The sequence below is a fragment of the Marmota marmota genome, unplaced genomic scaffold, assembly GCF_001458135.2.
Source record: "Marmota marmota marmota unplaced genomic scaffold, marMar, whole genome shotgun sequence".
NCBI classification, from domain to species: domain Eukaryota; kingdom Metazoa; phylum Chordata; class Mammalia; order Rodentia; family Sciuridae; genus Marmota; species Marmota marmota.
Genome location: NW_025999969.1, coordinates 6,620,166 through 6,640,448, shown reverse-complemented (window position 1 = coordinate 6,640,448; position 20,283 = coordinate 6,620,166). Strand labels below are relative to the sequence as shown.

Sequence of the window (20,283 nt, the reverse complement as noted above, 5' to 3'; positions counted from 1 at the left end):
TGCATCCATTACCTTTCTGCTTCACCTTGGCTGCTCTGTCAACTTCCCCTTTGGCATTTCTAGCATGACAGACATAGTCGCGCTTGAGATCTTCAGGAGTAACTTTCTTGATGCTCAAAATCTGAGTTCTTGTTTCATCTTCTGTTTTAGTATAACTTACGCTAGACACAAGGAAAAGAAAACCAAAGCATTCGTGAGACTCGGGGGCCATTATGCTCTGTGGATCAGACAAATAAGCACCCACAGAGCCCCTACCCAGGTGAGGGCAGAAAGAATGCTGATGAGCAGTGTTACTTGCAATGCAGTGACCATAAAAGGGAAAGAGCTAGATATCAACAAGCTCTTCACCATCTGCACACTGTCCTAATGTCTAGATCAAATCCCAATGCTATCTTCTTGCTAGAGCTTTTTCTTCAAAGCCAACTGTCTCCTTCACTCAAATTTCTGAGGCAGGATGCTGTACTGATTTAGAAAGAATCTTCTGGGATCAAACCTATTTGAGTTTTGATCCAGGTTTTGTCATTTAGTGCTATAAACTTCGGGCAATATGGCTAATCTTTCATGCGGTGTGCTCCAGTTTTGAAATAGGGAGGTAGTAATCCCTACAAGGTGTATTATATGAATTAACTTACTGAAGAATTCTGAGAGCTGATTATATTAATGCTTAAGTATTAAAACAATAATAGCTTAATAAATGTTCGTTGAAGACTATTATCATTATCCTACAGTAGTAGATGCTGTACTTCGGTGACTCCAAAAGCTTGGATTCTGAAAAAAGGTAGAATATTTGGATGAAGATACGGAAATCTCATGGTTAAATCCTAACAGATAAAGGGAGGATCTGCTCAGAGCAAGAAAACTTTGTGAAATTAAATATGCTCAAACCTCAGTAAATGAAAGACCAAGTATTTTGGGTCTAAGATCAAGATTTAAAATTGTTTTGTACTCCATTCCTTTAAGAGGAAAAATATGTATCTCCTATAGCAACTGCCATACAGGTTCTCCTTTGGATGAGGCTTACTGTCTGTCAGTCAGGAAAAACTGATTAAGGGTTCTGATTGGTTCAGTCCAAATTTAACTCCCCTGCTATTCTGAGCACTGGGAATGTGTTTCAGTAGCAGCAAGAAGGAACAGGCATGACTTCATTGCTATTCATTCATTATTATTATGAAGATGGGAAACATGATGTTCAGAATTCCTGAAATGATCAATAATAATTCTCCCTTGGAGCCTCTAGCCACATCTTTCATCAATTCCTTCTGAAAAAAAAAAAAAAAAAAAAAAAAACCAGCTCAATTTCAGAAAGCTCCTTTTGTGCCTTTCAATATGCTCTGCTTCTCTAACCTCCAGGCCTTTAAGCAGGATGTTCCTTTTACTAGGAACATTCTTTTCATTTCTTTAACTAGAAAAATTTCTATTCATCCTTCAAATATTGATTTTGGTACTGTATCATCTGAGAAGCATTACATAATCTCCTTAAACTGACTGACTCTCCTATTAAATCCTCCCATAACATCCAATGTATCTCAGTCACTGCATTTATCACATTGTATTGAAAATATTGCTCTATCATTGTTACTCCTACCGTACCTGCTGCGAAGTAGACATTTTATGATTTTTGCACAAAATTTGAATTGACTGTTAGGAGAAAACATAGATTTAGAATTCTAGAAATTCAAGTGGCTTAAGGTCTATTTGCACGTAAGTGATAAAGCTTAAGGTCTTGAAACTACTTTGCCACATAGTTGATCAGCTAATCTCATTGCTAGCTGCAGTGAACTAGTTGCTCTTTGGCAATGGTATACTTTATTTACAGAGAAGTCTTCTGTCTTCAATACTTTTTTCTTTTCCATCTCCCTTAAAAATCAGGTAATTTTAAGGGTAAAGTGACCCAGGTTGTTATTTTATGAGTGAGCTATATTGTTACCCATTCACTTTTAAAACAAAACTTCATGAACATTTATTTGTTTATTCAATATTTTCAAAGTAAATATGAAGCATTTGAGGGGGAGAAAGTCAGGGTATGCATATTCAAGGCCCTACAAGAGCTAACCCATAATTATCTGAGGCATAAGTACATGGGCACATACAGGATTGAGAAAAAGAAAACAACTACTTTCATGTATATTCAATCTTATTTTGTAAGCTGTCCATTCATGTAGAATGTACATTCCATCTAATTCCAATTGACATCATAAATGTATGAATCCTGTAGGGCTTAAGAAGCTGTATGGTACATGCTGGCAAACTATGATAAAGATGCCTAGCCTCAGGTTATTCTAAGTCAATTCTTGGGTGACATGTGGTCCATGAATGACAAGTCTAGTATCCTTGCTTTGAGATGTAAGTATTAAATATATGAAAATTTTGCTAAATTTTGTTAGTCATAGGCAAAAATGAGAATTTTTACTTTTATTAACTAATATAATTCATAGTGCCTTTGACTGATGGACAAAGGTTAATCACCCCTTACATGCCCCCAAGATACCTTTCATCAACGGTTATGTCAGTAGTGATGTCATCAGGTTTTTTCCCATCAATGGTCCACCAAACCTCATTGTGAGAGTCCTTAATGAATGTAAAAAAGACTCTACAGGGGATGAGTAGCTCCTCTCCTTAAAAAAAAAAAAAAAGAAAGAAAGAAAAGAAAATAAAAAAGAAAGAAAGAAAAAAACAGCAGATAAACTTAATCTGTGTTAATACATCATTTTCAACTTTCACATGACTCCATTGGTCTAATTCTCTAGTGGACTATCTTAATGCAACCTGCGATACTTCATTACAAAAAATAATAATAAAATAGAAGACAAAAATCAATAAAAGAAGGTCAACAGCTTTATTTAAAATTACTAGAATGGCCACATTTAATGCAATGTACATATTCTGTAAGTGACATTGTTTATTCAAAAAGGCTTTGGCAATATCTTTTTAGTCTTAAATCTCTATGGACTGCTCCTCTTTCCTGTTATTTCTCTCATAAACAAAGGGTGACCAAGAAAAGACTCCCCAGATCTTTGGTTGTTGTCCAAGGAAGATGGAGAAAATGAAGAGAATTGACCACAAATTCCTCATTTTGAAACACTCAAGATATTGGGGTGCATTCAATAAACTTACAGGCAATTTAAAAATAGAAGTTCCAAAGTATCCTTCTGAGATGGAAAAATGAGATTAGGGAGAACCCCAGACAGAGAGAAGAGTAGTTAACAGTAACAGCAGCAGCAATCTACACACTGGAATTTTGCACAAGTAATTGTGCTAAATATTTATACCAATCAAGGTTATTTAATCTTAAGGATATACTCATGTTTTACAGAAGCAAAAACTGAATCTTAGAGACAGTTATAGTGTGGATCTTAAATGTAACACAAATCTCATATGCTAAAGGCTTAGTCCCCAGCTGTAGGCACTTTTGGGAGGTGGTAGAACCTTTAGGAGTTGGAGGCATGCCCTTGAAGGGTACATGGGGACCCCTGCCCTCCCCTTGCTTTCTGGCCATCTTTGGTTTACCACACATTTACCACCAAGATGTTCTACTTTACCACAGGCCTGGAAACAAGAGAGCCAGCTCTCCATGGACTGAAACCTCTGAAACTTAGCCCAAATAAACCAATCCTCCTTTAAAGTTGTTGTTTTAGGTTATGTCACAGCAACAGAAAACTACCTAACACATAAATGATAAAAGACATTTCTAGGTCAAATTATTTTAAGTATTAGGCCAGAATTTGACCTAAACTGGATTTCCCATCTTAGTTTGCTAAGAAGAATACTCTTTTATGCCTGGATTCCTGGTGAGTTATTAATAGTGACTATTTTCACTCTCAGAAAGTGTCAGGTTTAGAGGATAGGTTATCTGATCACCCTGATTTGTACTTAGGTTGATCTAACTTTGGGATCATATTCTATTCTCCTTTCTGATGTATAGTCCGTATGTCTTTCTCCTCCAGTTTCCTAGATCAATAAAGTGATAAAATGAACATCAAATCCAGAATTGTTTTTGTAAACATGATATTATAAGTAGATGAAACCATATTTTAGTGATTAATAGGAATTTACCCTGACAGTAGGAAGAATGTTCATATTATTATACAAAGCCAAAGCTAATTCCAGGAAATTCAGCTTATTTGAGGTTGGCAGATCCCATAATGTAATCTCTAAATAAGGCAAACAACTTTTGCAAACTCATTTTAATTTTTTTTTGGTATTGCTGTTCTCCGTTCATGCTGATCATTGACTGTATTATCTTTAGCACATTTTATTCACATTCTCTTTCATATTGCATACAGAATGAATTTATTATAAATGATACTATATAGAAAATGTTAAAGTTTTTCTATAGTTTTCTATTCACTTAACTTGGGAAATGTTGAGTAAGAAGAACATAAATTATTTCTTATTTAGATAGTTATCAGCAGTTTTTTTTTTCCAGCATGAAAAATTACAAAAATAGGAGAGCAAGAGAGCCATAGTAAACATTCTGTGGTGTTCTGAATCTAGGTGTATTAGCTCTATCGATTTAGACCTATGAGAGCCACGATCCTGTATCCAAGTTTCATCCTCTGCCCTTTTTAGAGTGGAGCAGAAGCTTGAAGGATGTCCTATGTTCTTGTTACATCCTCAGTAAGCCAAAGCCTTGTGCAAAGTCAAGTTTGCATCACACAAAAATCACCAATCAGCAGTGGAAAACTGCTAGCAGAAGAAGGGAGCAGATGCTGAGAGAGAAGCAAAGATTCCCCGAGCTGCCCTTGAGATCAGTGAAGTAGGTGATCCCCAGAACTGCCAACATTTCAGTTCAAATTCATGTATTTATGTATAGTAGTCCTTATTGTCTTGTACTAAAGTTTCCTTTTATTTTTTGTAATTAAGAGAATCTCAGTGAATTTTAGAGGCATAGCTATAATTACCTGGTTCTTTCTCATAGACCACACGATCATTGGGTGAATAGATCTGGGGGGGTAGTGCATCTGTTGGAGAGCCTGTGATGGACGGAAAATAAAATAAAGAAAAAAAAGAGAGATAGTATTAAATCCTGCAGCCTTATTCCAAAATCTGTGAAGCCTTTCCAATTTTCCTGGTACAATTTTTCAATTCTTAAGAAGGCATATAGTTTTAGTCTAATATGAACTCAATTACTACATTTCATTTAAAACAAGCAAAGTGTAACATAATAGGGAATATGTATTTGGTCTCTGTTACCAATTCCTGATACAGCATTCCTAAAACCTTTGTAATATTTTAGTGTTTATAGGTAATATGAGCATCATTTGTCTTTGTCTCCAGTTATTTGATGTAAGTCCCCAGTACCTGACCCAAGAACTTGTAAGACTCTTGGTGTATTTGGAGTGAGATATATTTTTGTATGTTAGTGTGATGACTCATGGTGTAAGTCCTTAGATAACTTCAGAGCAAGAGATATTCCCAGCCAAGATTAAAAAGCTAAAACTTTCAGCCCCAATTCCCAACGTGCAGGAAGAAGACAAGGGCTGGAGATTGAATAAATCACTGATGGCCAATGATTAAGTCAATCATGTCTATATAATGAAACCTGCATAAAATCCCTAAGCAGTGAGGTTTGGAGAGCCTCCTAGTTAGTAAATACATCCATATGTGAGGTTGGAAAGTGGATGGTATAGTCCAATACCATGGAGACAGAAGCTCCTTCGCTCAGGATCCTTCAAATCTTGCCCTATATATGTCTTTACCTGCTGTTCATTTGAATCCTTTTAAATAAACTAGTAAATATAAGTAAAGTGATCACTGTGAGCCATTACATAAGATCACGGAACCAGAGGAGGACATTGTGGGAATCCTCAGTGTGTAAGCAAGTAGGACTCTAGCATGGGGGACTTGGGGACACACTGCTCAAAACTGGCTTCTGATGAGGGACTGAGGCAGTTCTGAGGGACTGAACCTTAACCTGTGGGGTCTGTCCTAGCTCCAAGTAGTTAGTATCAAACAGAATTAAATTGTAGGAAGCACAGATGGTGTCCACAGAGAATTGGAGAACTGCTTGGTGTGGAAAACTCACACGTTTAGTCACAGAAGTGTTGCCAATAGAAACAGGTTTTCCTTTACAAAGAAACAAATACACATATTGAGTTTCCTCCATATTTCAGGATACAAGGTTTAAACAGTGTTCTTGACTTCTGAGGCTTACATGAGATACGTTTCCATACTACATTACAATTAACTGCTTTTACGTCTTTATGATTTCTTCTCTTTTTCCTTTTCTTTTTGAAATGCCAAATTAATTTTAGATCAAAAATATGTCATGATAGTAGTATATATTTTCAATTTGTAATCCATGATTATTAGTTATGGTTACTATCTAAATATTTCTCCTCAAAATGCTCAGTGTCTAACATAGGACCTAGTTAAATAAATATAATATGAATGCAGAGATCAGCAGAAATTAAAAAAAATTAATGATAGCCCATATGTCTAAGTAATAATGAGATATCAGATAAATGTTGGGAGTACATAAATGTTGGGAGTACTACTTTTTATAATAATCTATATTCATAAGTTGAAAGAAAACTACCTTGGAGGTGGTTTTAAGGGTCAATGATTCAGTGGCCACATCCTGGCCATGTCACATGCTAGCTCTATGAAGACAAATTTTTATTAATCTTTGAAAGCAAGTTTTCCTTAACTAAGGATAAATAAAACTTACCTCAGAGTTTCAGTTTGAGGAATAAATTTAAAAATATAAATTAAGTAATCTCCTAGTGATATATAATAAATATTCAATGTTTTGCAGTTTTAAAAAATGAATTTGTGTTGCTTCAATGTTCAGAACCACTTCACCCCTCTAGGTCAAATTTTATATCTATAAATCAGGATGACTAAATACACCTGTTCCCAACTTTCTAAAAACTGACACATTGAAGTACATGTATTAGAAACAACTGCTGAGATGAATATATGCTTAGATAATTAATTCATTTGACTTCTAAAATCCTCTCATGCTGGACTGTAAATTTAGTCTCCCTTTTTGTCCTGAATTAATCCCAACCTCAGAATTATTTCAAAAGTAAACAAAGAAGAAGTGATTAAAAAATTATTTCATTTGAATTTTACTTGCACTTTGTTAAAACCTTTTTTTTCCTAATTTACAGTGAATCTGGTGTCAGACTAACAGACAAATCCCTGAGCACTGACCTGCATTTAGAATTACTTGTTCCACTTAATGGAGTATCAAAACAGGTCACTTCCAGTTACTGGGACTCAGTGTTTCCCTCTAATACGCCATCATTTTGAGCACAGTAGAGATGGTGGTATTTAGGGCTTAATCCCCAAAGCCACATGATACTAGTTCTCTTGATCTCTGGGTTTGATAGGAGTCTTGACTCTGTCTAGGATCATCCATTTTTCCCCCTATTTCTTACCAACTATTCTCTCAGTGCAAAATAATAGTTGAACACTGCTAGCTAATACCTACGGCAACCAATAACAACAGAAATTTCAATACATAGAAAGACATAGTTTACTTAATTCAAGTAAAATACTTTTTTGATGATAAAATTAATACCATTCAGTAAGTCTCCACTGCTTGCCTGGAACTGCACATATATATGCTATTTCTAATATTCTCAGTTATTTGGAGAGCTAGGTAGTCCTAGAGTATAGATTAGGAGACTGAAATCTTCACCAAAACCAAGTCATGTCGCTATAAAGTAGAGGTGATATAATTTAAACACCAATCTATCTAGTACACTTTCATTCCCATGTGTTTTACTTCATTCACTCACATATTCAGTCAACCAACAATTATTGGATTACTTACAATACACATAGAACTGCAGTAGTGAACAAAAGAAGTCTTTTATTTGTTAAATGTAATAAATAATTAATAACCAAAATATGATTATTGCATTTGTCATGTGTACTCAACACAAGTCATGCTTACCTACCACCTTTACAGTCAGAGACCTGGTGAGATGGAAGGTACGCCCATTTTCTGGATACGTGACAACACATGTGTAATTCCCATTATTTGAAATAAAGGGAATGAGAAAGCTCAAGTTCATGCCTCCAGGTAATACATTAATAAAATTCTGTATTTTATAACAACCCTAGAAGAAGAAAAGATGTAACTCGTTAGATACATGCATAGAAAACAAATGAACACAAATGCTCTCATATCTAAATTTGCACAGAGCATTCAAATATCTATGCAGCACTTTTTACAAAACTGTTTTAGTCAAGTATCTGGATGATGTTTCTGCAGAGAACATGCGGAATAAATGTCCTTAACATTTCTGCAAAAGAGAAATGAAAATACTAAACTGAGATATGATTTCAAAAGCATAGGCTTCCTATCTCAGAACCCACCATTCAAATTCTCATAGTCTCATGTTTATAGTGAAGCAGGGTTAAGGTTTTTAAAAAAATGACTAAGAAAACTTGAGCGACTGCAAGTCCTGCTTAAGAGAACAAGTATAATGTTCTATAGTTTTTCAGTGATTATATTAACTCAGGAATCAAGCCATTGTTATCTGATAAACTAGGCTCCAATTTAAGATGTCTGATTTTGGCATTCTTGGTAACCCTGTAGAATTGCTACATCAGTCATTGCTGCTCTTTTATCCAATTTTCACAATTGACCATCATAGACTCCTGAATCCAAAAACCAAAGCTTTTTTCATCAGCCTTATCTAAGAGTTTATTTCTGCTCCTAACTCATATTTTCATATGAGTTGATAGTTAAATGTTGAGATTGTACTAACTCAAGTCCTGCTTTCTATCTCTCCATCTCGATATATATATGACAACACATGTGTAATTCCCATTATTTGAAATAAAGGGAATGAGAAAGCTCAAGTTCATGCCTCCAGGTATATATATATAATCTTTAAGAAATGACTAAGAAAACTTGAGCAACTGCAATATTATATATATATAATTGAAAAATATATTATATATATATATATAAATAATTGAAAAACATCCATATATCCTCTGTGGCAGAAATACATGATGAATATTTACTTTTCAAAAAACTTTATTTTTCTTTTAAGCATCAATGATTCATGAATGGTAAAAACGATTAGGTAATCTCTAAGGAACTTTAGATCTTTACATGCTGACAATCTGTTACTGGTGTGTGTGCTCAGTTTCCTGGCCTCACATATTTGATTCTTGTATGCTTGAGGTTTTCTTTCTTCAATTCCTGGAGCATGTATTTTGAAATATGGCAATTTCCCTAAGAGGCACATTTTGCAATTCTGTGCTACAGGAAATGTGTCTTTTAAGGACAGCCCTGAACTTTTGCTTCATGGAGAAGGTCATCAAGAGGAGGCTGATGCTGTCTGTTCAGGTTAGCTTTTCACACTGCAGCTTCTCCTGTTTGACTAAGCACTGCTCCTGGACACTTGTCACGTCAGCAGAAGATTTTAGTACCCTGAGGTTACACACAAAGTATAAAGCCACAAAGAACCACACTCTGATAACGAGTTTATGTCAGATTGGGTTTAAACGCTACTGGATTTTTGTGGCACCTTTCATTTAAACAGTTCAAAGATATTTTTCTCTCTCATTTGTTAGCTTAGCTGTTCTTAAATTCCTGTGAAGTAGACACATCAGACTGAATATGCTCCAGTTTCACAGAGAGGAAAAAATGAGACAGACAGATAAAGAGATCTCAGAGATAGCACAGTACAGAGCTGAAACCTAGTTCCACACAGCTGAAAAAGGTCTTTCACTGGTTTCTTAACTAAGAATGAGCAACTCTCCCCAGCAGTGAGTTGATGCTATAAAGAATATACTGAAACACGCATTTAACATGCACTGTATTATCTAATTCTTTTTCAAAAAAAGTTAGCAGTGTCCTTATCCCTACTTTATGGATGAGGAAATGGAGTCTATAAGTTATGACAGTCAGTGTCATAGCAGTAGGTAGTGTGAAAATTGGATCTATTTGTTTCAGTTGTAAACTCAAATTTATCTGTTTCAAAGCCATTGCTTTTAATCCCACCTGATATTTATGTCCTCACTTCATACAGTGGCCCTGCACTTATTCTATGCCTGGGGTCAGCCCCAGTGTTAATAGTTTGATTGGCTCTATCACTTTAATCAGGCTGGTTCCTGCAATTAGTGATAAACTAAAAAAGCAGACTTTTTCAGGATAAAAAGTCAAGCATTATATATGAACTTGTCAATAGCATTTTGTTGGTGGAATACTGGGGACCAAACTCAAGAGCAACCTGCCACTGAGATACATCTTCAATCCCTTTTTAAAATCGATCAACCAACCAACTTCCTTCCTTCCTTTCTCTTTTTTAAGACAGTATCTTGCAAAGTTGGTGATGCTGGCCTCCAACTTGCAATCCTCCTGCCTCAGCCTCCCGATGTGTTGGAATTACAGGCACACACTACCACACGAGACCCTCAACAGCATTGTATAAGAAGGTGGTGAAAGGAACATTTTATAGCTGTTTTAAAGCTATAACATCTACAGAAATTTAAGAATATAAATGAATAAATGTGTGTATGTGTGGTGGTGGGGGATGTCAAGACATTATTAAATTATAAATGCAAATGAACTTCAGCCTGTAGTGTCTGGTGAATTCTTTTTCTTACTAGTAGCTCCATTTCTAGCAAATACTCCTAAGACACACAGATGTTTTTGAACATAGACATAAATCCTGAAAAACAAAATTCTGCAAATTTTATAATGATTTCAGAAATCAGAAGAAAATGGACATGAACAAAGAGTTGGATATTCAAAGAATACAAAACATACTTCCATATTTCCAAAAGCAAGAAATGAATTAATGGCAAGTGAATTTCTTCAATGAAGCAAATACTTAGCTAACTAGAAGATAAAGTTCTCCTAATTGACCCATCAGTTCCTCATTCTGCACCCAAAAGAGAGAAGTGCAATAGAAGAGCAACTTTTCAACCACATAACATTTGCTGTAATAACAAACCACAACATACAGGTAAAGAAGAGCACAGGAAATGATTCTGAGATCCTTGGACGGAAATGAAGCGTATGGGGAGAGGAAGGCTGTGATCAAGGGAATGTCACAGTGAAGTAAGTGTTTCCATTCAAGAAACCACAACACACAAAGAATGCACAAAAAAATGTTAAAAACATGTCTCCTAACTCACAGAGATTCATAACTTACTGGTATTCATAAGACAATGGAAAGCACAAAGAGGCAGGGAGTACCTGAAGACCAAATTTAAAACACTGAAAAAAAAAGAAAACATAATGGAGAGGGAAGACTTAGGCTGGTTCTTAAAGGATAAGTAGTATATTAATAGCTACTGGAAGATGGGAAAGAAAAACCCTCCAGACATAGAGAAAAGTGTGAATAACTCTCCTGCAACTCTCCTAGTATTATTTCCCTCCTTGTTAATACTTAAAGTTATTTTATTATGATGTTTTGTTTTTATAGAGAATGCCTCCTCCTGTAGAAAACTAACTGCTATAGGGGCCAGGAGGACATGAAGGAGCACTATTCTCCATGGTCTGCAACTTGCCCTATGTCTGGCACATGGAGCTCAATACATTTGTGTTGCACCATCAAAAATGTGTCTGGAAGAAGCAAAGCTCCAAGACATGTGGAGTAGGTAAGTGGTAGTAAGCATGTGGAAGATAAGACATGGGTGGTGGGTTACAGGGTGGATAGGGGAAGTGGGAATAAGAATACAAAGAGTTTAATTAAGATATAAGATCTGAAGAGTCAGGAATAGCTACTGAAGTTTTTGTATCCAAGATTAAGTTGGTATAAAATACATTATATTTTGCCATGAAGTGTCAGAAGAGTTCTATAAACCAGTCTTTTCCAATAAACAGAGCTAAGTCATCCAATGTTTATAAATATTTACAAAGTCCTTTCTCTGTGCCAGGCACTATTAGGAACTGGGTGTATAACAGTCAGTAAAAACAGGAGTGGCACTTTCCCTCATGGAATTTTACAGTTCAGCCTAATTCATTAAATTATTCAATCAATTCCAAAGTGCAATATATATTGGCTCAGTTTTGTGCTGTGTGACTGCTATTTAGGGGAAAGAAAAGGAAAAAGAGCTCACTACCTAGTGCAGAAGAGAAAGACAATTGCTACCAGAACAAAGATGAGATATAAATTAAGTTCTATCAAAATAGACAGCAGGTAATTCATTTGGTATGATTCAGACTCAAGGCTTCAGAGACATTTGCTTGAATTGAATTTTATTTAAGTGATGAATCTTGGTCCTCAGAGGATCTAAAAGTATATAAAATAACGTCATGCATATATGTATATGTAGAGTTATGAGTGTATAGCTTTAAAAGAGAATATGATGCACAATAACTTCATGCCAAAAATTGAGAATCACTCTATTCTATAGAGACTATAGGGAAAGGAGAGAGAAAGAATTAATCTAGCCAAATTGCCAAACCAAATTGAAGCAAGCATTTAAAAAATAAAGTCTATTACACAGACCTTGGACTAACTTCCCAACAAGACATGCTATGCCAATGAAAAGACTTGGAATGATGCTTTTTAGAAATGTTCTTTCCTGATGGAATTTTGTCAGAAAAAAAAAATCAAAGATTTTCCTAGTTTCTGAGAGCAATCTACAAACAATATCTGACCAGTTTGGATTAATTTCATACCCAAAATGACAAGTGAAGGCAACACACCCATTTTAATGATCACAATGGGTATGAGAACAATCAGTTCTTTAAAAATTAATATCCAGAATGTCTCTCACTATGCTAAATGGCAGTTGAGAGTATTTCAGCAATTGCCACAAATGTAATATACAAAACACCCAATAAAGCGTTCTCCTGATCCTCAGGGAAGAGGGGAAGTTGACTTTGTTTTCGCTAGTATCTCTCTAACATGAACTTTCAAATATCCAACTACAACAATGAGGAAGAGAATTAATCCAGTAATATGAAAGTGAGGAAGGCTTTCTGTATATTAAAACCCATTTCTTTAAATAAATCTAACAATAAAAACAACACCAACAGGATCACTTACCTCTGTCCTTCCTGCTAACATGTTTGGAAGTCCCTGTGTGAATAAACAGGCAGTCTCCCATTTATATACATACTGTGTTTCAGAAAGTTCTGTGACAAACTGGCTATTTGAAATTCAGCAGATCACTCACCAACCATGGTTTGTTTTTTCAGGCTGGTTAGGAAACCTGGCTTTATTCAACAAACATTTATTACACATCAATTTACCCCACAGGATTGTTGAATGAGAGAACTGTGAATTCTGGATCCTGAATTAAGGATATCCTGCCATGCTGAAAGGAGGAGGAAAGAGAAAAAGAAGACATGCAGAGAGCAGGAAAGAAATCCTGTCCCGTTTCCTCTGCATTTCTGAAATATAAACATTGGGTTTTCTGTTTCTTCCAATCTCAGTTTATTAGATACCCTTCTGATTTCCCAGGGCCCTCTACAGGCTTTCCTAGGTCTCAGTCCAGCCCAAAGTTTGATTTGTTATTCAAAGATTGCCTGTCTTCCAAGTGCTGGAACTCTGTAAGTAAAGACTGAACCAGCCTGTATATAAGTCCTAGATAGTATGAGCTCAGAGACCACACAGACCTGCCTGAAATCCCAGACTCCCATCTGCAGCTGGATGACTTTGATTAACTTATGGAAGATAATGCAGAAGTGTGGATTCTTAACACATGGGTTGAAGCTTGGCTCCTAGCCCTGTGGCCTCTGACAAATTGCTCAACTACACTGTACCTTAGTTTCCTTAACTACAATGGTGAAAAAAGAGAATCTACTTCACAAAAGATATTGAGAGACAGAGTAAAATAAAGCATTTAGAATGCAGGCCCTGGGCTCAATAGATGTTAACAATAATCATTTACCTTTCTGAGTCTCCCATTCCTAATCTATTAAAAGGTGGCATCTATGTTACAGAATTTTGATGAGTATTATGTATGATTACATATGTCACCTACCACACTGCCTTACACTAGTAAAATGTGAGATTATTAGTTTCCTCTCCCTCCTTTCAATTCAGAAGTATTCTTTCTGCTTACAGATAACAAAAAAAGCAAAATTGCTAGAACTGATTATAATTAATGTAACTTTTAACCTTTGTAGACTTATTTAAATTACCAAAAAAGATCATTTCTACAATTTCAAGGTAGGTACTTCAACAAAAAGAGAACTGGTATAGTGGGGCCAAGATACCTAAGTGGGTGCTTGCAGCTGACTTAGAACATAGAGCATGAAGGCAAGATCAGCCCTACTGTACAGCAACAGGAGTGTGCAGCAAATGAAACCCTTGACTTTGTTCCCATGATGGCAGAACTTGTATGATCAAAGGTGTCATTCAATTATGCAAAGATATAAATTAAAAAAAAAACACAGCATAACAGGCATCAGGAGTAGAAGACAGAAAGGTGTCTGCTTGCTGATTGTCTTTTTCAGTCACCCACACGCTATTGGCTGTCCACCACAACAATGGTTTTATGGCAGTGACATTTTTTTTCTCAGTCTCTTCTCCAGACTTTATCTTCCATTCACCTCATGAATAATTTCTCTAGAGTTTGACCTTGGCTGGCTTCTCTTCTCACTTTATATAGCCTTTTTAAGGGCTTCAACCATCACAGATATGCATCCAATTCTCTATCACCACTTCTGTTTTTCCCCCCAAGCTCCAGACCCAAAAGTACGCAACCACTATCTGCTAGTCACTGCCACCCAGATGTCTTGCAGAAATCTCTAACTTAATATGACATTTATTAAATGCATTACATTCCTTAGTGTCTCCTTCACTATTCCCTGCCATGGTTCATAGGACCAATCCTATTCCAGAGAGGAAAATACAAAACCAAGGAATCACTGGATATGGTATTACTTTGAAGAAACAACTGAACACATGCTCTTCCTCTTCCATAAACAAACAGAACACATGCTCTTCCTCTTCTTAAAACCACCAGCAATTCCTCTTGATCATGGTTGTGAAATTTAAGTTCTACTTTTGATAAGGACAGAAATTATTCTTATGAACTCATCCGGTTAAATTGTGCACTCCTTTGAGATTTCAGAGCTGGACATCTGTCTCTTTTCCCCCAGACTGCTGGCACATTACAGTGAACACAACTGATCTTCAGATAGTGGATGTGGAATGGATACAGGAATTAATGACTACAGAAAAATAAATGCAGTGAAAACAGATATAAATAAATAGCTCCGAGTGTATATGGAAAAAGTGATTTCCAGATGGAGAAAGCAAGGAACAATTCATGTAGCAAGTAGAATTTAATCTGTTTTAAAAGAAGAACATTTTAGGCAGGGGCACTGCATGAGGAAAAAGGAGAGGAGAAAATGAGTGCATTTGTATGGGAAGAAAACTGAAAAAGCACACAAGGTTAAAGACCTTGACTGCAGAGTAAATAGATCAACACATTTAAACTGGAATACATATTACACTTATTCATATAAAATTGTTAATATTATTATTTTAATTATCTATGCAATTTTAATTGTCTCATACTATGGAGAATTACAATTACAAAGAAAACATGAAATGAGCCTTTATATCCTTACTAACCCTAACAAGTATCAGTCTATGTTCTATTTAATCTATACCCACTCACTACCCCAAAATTATTTTGAGACAAATCACAGAGATCATAAAATTTTACTTGCAAATATTTCTGCTTATATTGCTAAATCATAAGACTCTCTCAGCAAGTATAACTACTGTCCCATTATCAAGCTTAAAAAATAATAATTCACTGATATCATCAGTATTATGAGTTCAGAATTGTCGGATTTTCTCACAATTTGTTGTACAGTTCATTTGAATGAACAAAGTTCAACTAAGGACTTTGCAGGGTTGGTGAAGCTCTTAAATCAATCTGCCTCTCCCTCTCCTTACCCTTCCCTTTCTCTCCCTTCCTCTTCTTCTCCTTTCACCCTCCTTCCTTTTCTCAAGTTCTCCTTTACTCTTAATCACTTTATTATACAATAAAACATATACAATAAACCATATACAAAAAAATCCACGCTAAACATACGTATGAGTTAATGAATTACTTTGAAGCAAACATCTTGGTAAGCACCAGTCAGGTCCAGGAATAGCACTTTGCCAATCACCCTTGAAGGCCTTCCATGTGTCCCATGTCAATCACACTTTCTTTACTTCTCTGTCCACAGAAGTAGTGACTATCTATACTTTCATAGTAAAATCACTTCTTTGTTTTCATTGATCATTTTTATCACCTATGTGTACATCCTTAGATGTTATAGTATCATCCACTTTTTAAATGTCTTATATGCTTCTTTTAATGTCATGTTTCTTAAGACATTCCTCCTCCATGCCTTTCCTTTTCTTACATGTTGAATCACCCAGCATATTTGGCCTGTAGAGTTTCACACAGTCTGGATTTTGCCAACTGCAAACTCATAGGGTTCCTCAATATATTCTTATATTCTTTAGATTTCTGGCAAAATATCAGCAGTATCTAAAGACTTGATCAATACATTTGACAAGATTATAGCTAACACTGCGTTCTTCTATTAGAAGAAAAATATCTAGTGGTTTATCATTTTGTGACATTAGCAATCATTGATGCTTAATGCTTAGATTTATTAACCAACTGGGACTTGCAAAGTGGTGTTTCAAATCTATGATTTATCCTTCATTTATTAGTAGGGATGCTTATATAAAACAGACTTTTCTGCACCATTTCATTACAAATGGTATATTTCTTCCAAGAAAATCAGAATGAATATTAAATTATTTCTCTTTGTTTACTAGGTTTCCAGACAATAAACTAATTTCCTGTCAGTATTCAAATGCAAGTAATGAAAATTTTTACAAATATCATTATAAACTTATGAATTAGAACTTACTTCATTGAATTAAAACCATTGCAAGCACTATATTTATTGAAGTTCAAATTGCACACCTTTGGCTAATAGTTAACACTTTCTTTAAGTTAATTCCTAAGTTGTTTCATTAACACTTAAGAGAATTTAAGTTTTTTCAGCTATGATTGTGGAATTGTCTATTTCTCTCTTGAATTCTGTCAACTCTTGATTCATGTATTTTAAAGCATTTTTAAAAGGCACATTTACTGTTACTATTTTTATGCCTCCAAGGAAGTGACCTTTTTACTATTGCAGAATGTCCTCTTTATCTTTGGTAATCCTCATTGTCTTAGAGTCTACTTTATCTGATATTTGTATAGCTACTTTAACCTTTTTATTTTATTCATTATTTATTTTTTACTTTAAAAAGTTTTCTCCTTTTTACTTCCTACCAATCATCAGGCATTATGTATAGTGTGTTTGTGTGTGTGACCATGTGTGCACACTTCTGCTGGGGTAGGAGGGTAAAGGAGGTTTGGGGAATAGAGTATTCTATCAGTTCAATAGAATGGAACATACTTATATAGGTGCATACACACACACACACACACACACACACACACACACACACATTCTCCTTAGTTTACCTGCATTTCTGAAACAATATTTTCTTCACTGTAAGTTTTCAGTGAGTTATGTCATTTCTGGACTTTTCTAATTCTATTTATTTATGTTATTCTTTCAATTTTGTTGTGATTTCTCTTAATGTCTTTTAGCTCATTTTGAAGTAGGTAATAATACACACTTCTGACGTACCTTCTTTTTCTGCATAGATGTTATTCTGTCTACTTTTTCTTATAGCCCTGAATAGGATTTTACCTTGGGTTTTTGTTTGTTTGCTTGCTTGCTTGCTTGTTTTTGCTGTTGTTGATCATTTTTTATGTCAAATTATTTTTTTTTTCTGGACTTTAGAATATGGCAGGATTTTCTAACTTCACAAAGATTCCTCTCCAAATCTATGGTGGCTCTGCCATGGGATGTCCTGACTATTCCCTTCCTCCCTTTTTTGCAAGTCCTTTCTTTTTCCTTCCTCTACATTGTCCTAATCTAATTCATTTTCTCCGTTTCCTGAATGATGAGGATCAAACTTAGGGCCTTACGTAGCTGCTTCTCTTCTGTGTATCTGTTAACTTTTTAGAGTTATAAGGCACTAGAATGGCTCCAACCCCATCAGAGCTTCTTCTATTTGCACCTGTCTTTTCCCAGTAAATCCTCTCCTAATTTCAGCTGCTGCTCCTGAGTTGGCCTGCTGTACTTTCCCAGGAGCACTTGTGATTCTTTTGTGGCCTCCTGCTCTCAGGTGGGCCAGACAACATGTCACTTTCTTCTGCTGCCCTCCCTGCCTTCCCATAAGAGTCTCAAAGGTGTTGGTAGCTTCTCTCACTCAATTACTGAAAGGAGTTCTCATGGATAATTTGTCACCAAGTTTTGCAGACCTTGAGTTTTTGGCTTTGATGCAAGTGGTAACTTGAGATTTAAGTTAGCTTTCCTGCTACCATAAGTGTTTCCTTCAAACACTTTCATTTTTTGATTAAATACTTCCCAGGTCCCTCAGATGTGGAAGAAACCACAGAAAGATGGTGCCCACAAAGGAGGGCAAATCAGAATGACACACATAAATACCAAATTACAGTCCTGACAAACCAAGGAATTGAAGTTCACCAGATGACTCAGCAGTTTCTGACCTCACTAGGCAGTGAGTAAAAGGAGACATTTCTCAAAATGTGTTCAACAGGAAGTGAACAGAAACAAGTTAGTTCTGGTATTCCAGGCGATGTAAATTAAGAAACAGTGGGCTGGAGGCAAATCAACCATTACCTTTTTCTTTGAAGCAATATAAAACGAGGAAGTGGCAAGTTTTGTGCAAAGTTTTTAAAGCAGAAATCATAAAATCTGAGAAGAGAAATCTCAGCTCCTACATTTAACTCAGCAAATAAGTACTGACATTTAAGAAAAAAAATAAAATGTTCTCCAATTTGCTTACCATATACCATGTGACAGTGGGTTTGACTCTGGAAGGAAAATATCCATCCACATTCGGACAAGTGATGTTCTGAATACCATATTCTATATACAGTTTATGCACTGGGAGTTTCATGGGGGAATTGAAACAGCTGTCTTTTTGAACAACTTCCAGAGGAAATGCAACTTTACTGCAATATGTAGTGTTCCTGAAAAAAGAAATATGCAATAAATAGGTAGTCTCATTTGCATTTCACTTAATATAGCAACCACATTAAAGTGAACCAAGTAAAGACTTCATTTATGTGTTAACTTCCTGTAAAAACTGAATGGCTTATGGAGGCATGTCTTATGTCAATTGGTATCACAGAATAAAAATATCAACACAGTTATCTAATGATAATGCTCTAAAATATTTACACATGACCCTGAACATTATTGATATTAGACTTTTTAAAAAGGAGAAAGGATTAGGGATATAAAATGCCCAACCACAGGGCAGATTATGACACCCATGTAAGCTGTTGGGCTTTTGTGAGAAATGTGTGTGTGCCATGTGAGTGTGTTTAAATTTTTCACTCAAAAGTTTTTTAATAATACTCAGTGTTGGTGAAGCACGGCAAGAATGGCAATATTTAAGCATAGCTCAATGGTAAAAACAACTTGGGCAAAGTATAATTTGGTATTTTCCCTTTGCCTTGGAGACATGGAAGATAGGCAGGCAGGTAACAGACAATCTTTAATTGATAAATAACACTAAAGGTATATGCATGCCTTACTGGCCAAGCAGCTCTACTCTTATGATGTAAAATTATTAGTTAGGAAAGTTTGGGGAACTGCTCTAGGCAAGCAGTGGGAAGCTAAGCAAAAATGTAACACAGATACTATAGAACATCATTCAGAAGAGACCAGAGTCTAATGGAAAACAGAAGATGACTCCATCCCAGGGATCAGCTAATGTTCACTTGGGAAATGGTAAAGGATAAACAATCATCAAAAAGGAAGAGGAGCTTGAAGAGCAAGTAGGCCATCTCTCATTGCATGGATGAAGACACCACATATGGACACAACTTTCTACATTCACCAGCCAAGTGGTGGCAGAGCTGCAATGGCAGCCTGAATTCTCTGCCTTCTCCTCTCATGCTATTTGCAATATAATCTGTATTAACTTTTACCAAGTTGCATTGGGACATAAATAATGGGAACCCACCACCAGTCTAAAATTCACTCCAATAAAAACCATTATCAGGTAAAAGCTCCAGAAGGGTCTTTAGAGGCCTCATAGACCATTAGGACACAGTGATTCCGAGGCTTCTCTACAATAAAGGACCTTTTTAAGCAATTATAGCACAGCTTATATTTATGAAAGAGGAGAACCATAAAAAATGAGAGAAAAAAGATATGGGATTACTAGTTATTATGAGCTGAATTGTGTTTCCCTCACACACCAAATTCACATATTGAATTTGACTTCGGAATTT

The 20,283-nt window shown here is 35.7% G+C and overlaps 1 protein-coding gene across 6 annotated transcripts in view; it reads right to left on the bottom strand.

The window, feature by feature from the left end:
* LOC107154380 (interleukin 1 receptor accessory protein) overlaps positions 1–20,283 on the bottom strand; it is a 135,562-nt gene that overhangs the window by 33,020 nt on the left and 82,259 nt on the right. For all 6 annotated transcript variants that reach the window (XR_007347961.1, XR_007347962.1, XM_048804081.1 and 3 more), the window contains 5 exons: positions 18,825–19,011; positions 7,907–8,072; positions 4,902–4,973; positions 2,489–2,615; positions 13–161 (listed from right to left, as the gene is read on the bottom strand). Coding sequence is in view for 4 of the 6 variants with exons in the window: in XM_048804081.1 (XP_048660038.1) it covers positions 13–161; positions 2,489–2,615; positions 4,902–4,973; positions 7,907–8,072; positions 18,825–19,011 (701 nt within the window). In the remaining 2 variants the exon portion in view is untranslated. The remainder of the gene's footprint in view (positions 1–12; positions 162–2,488; positions 2,616–4,901; positions 4,974–7,906; positions 8,073–18,824; positions 19,012–20,283) is intronic.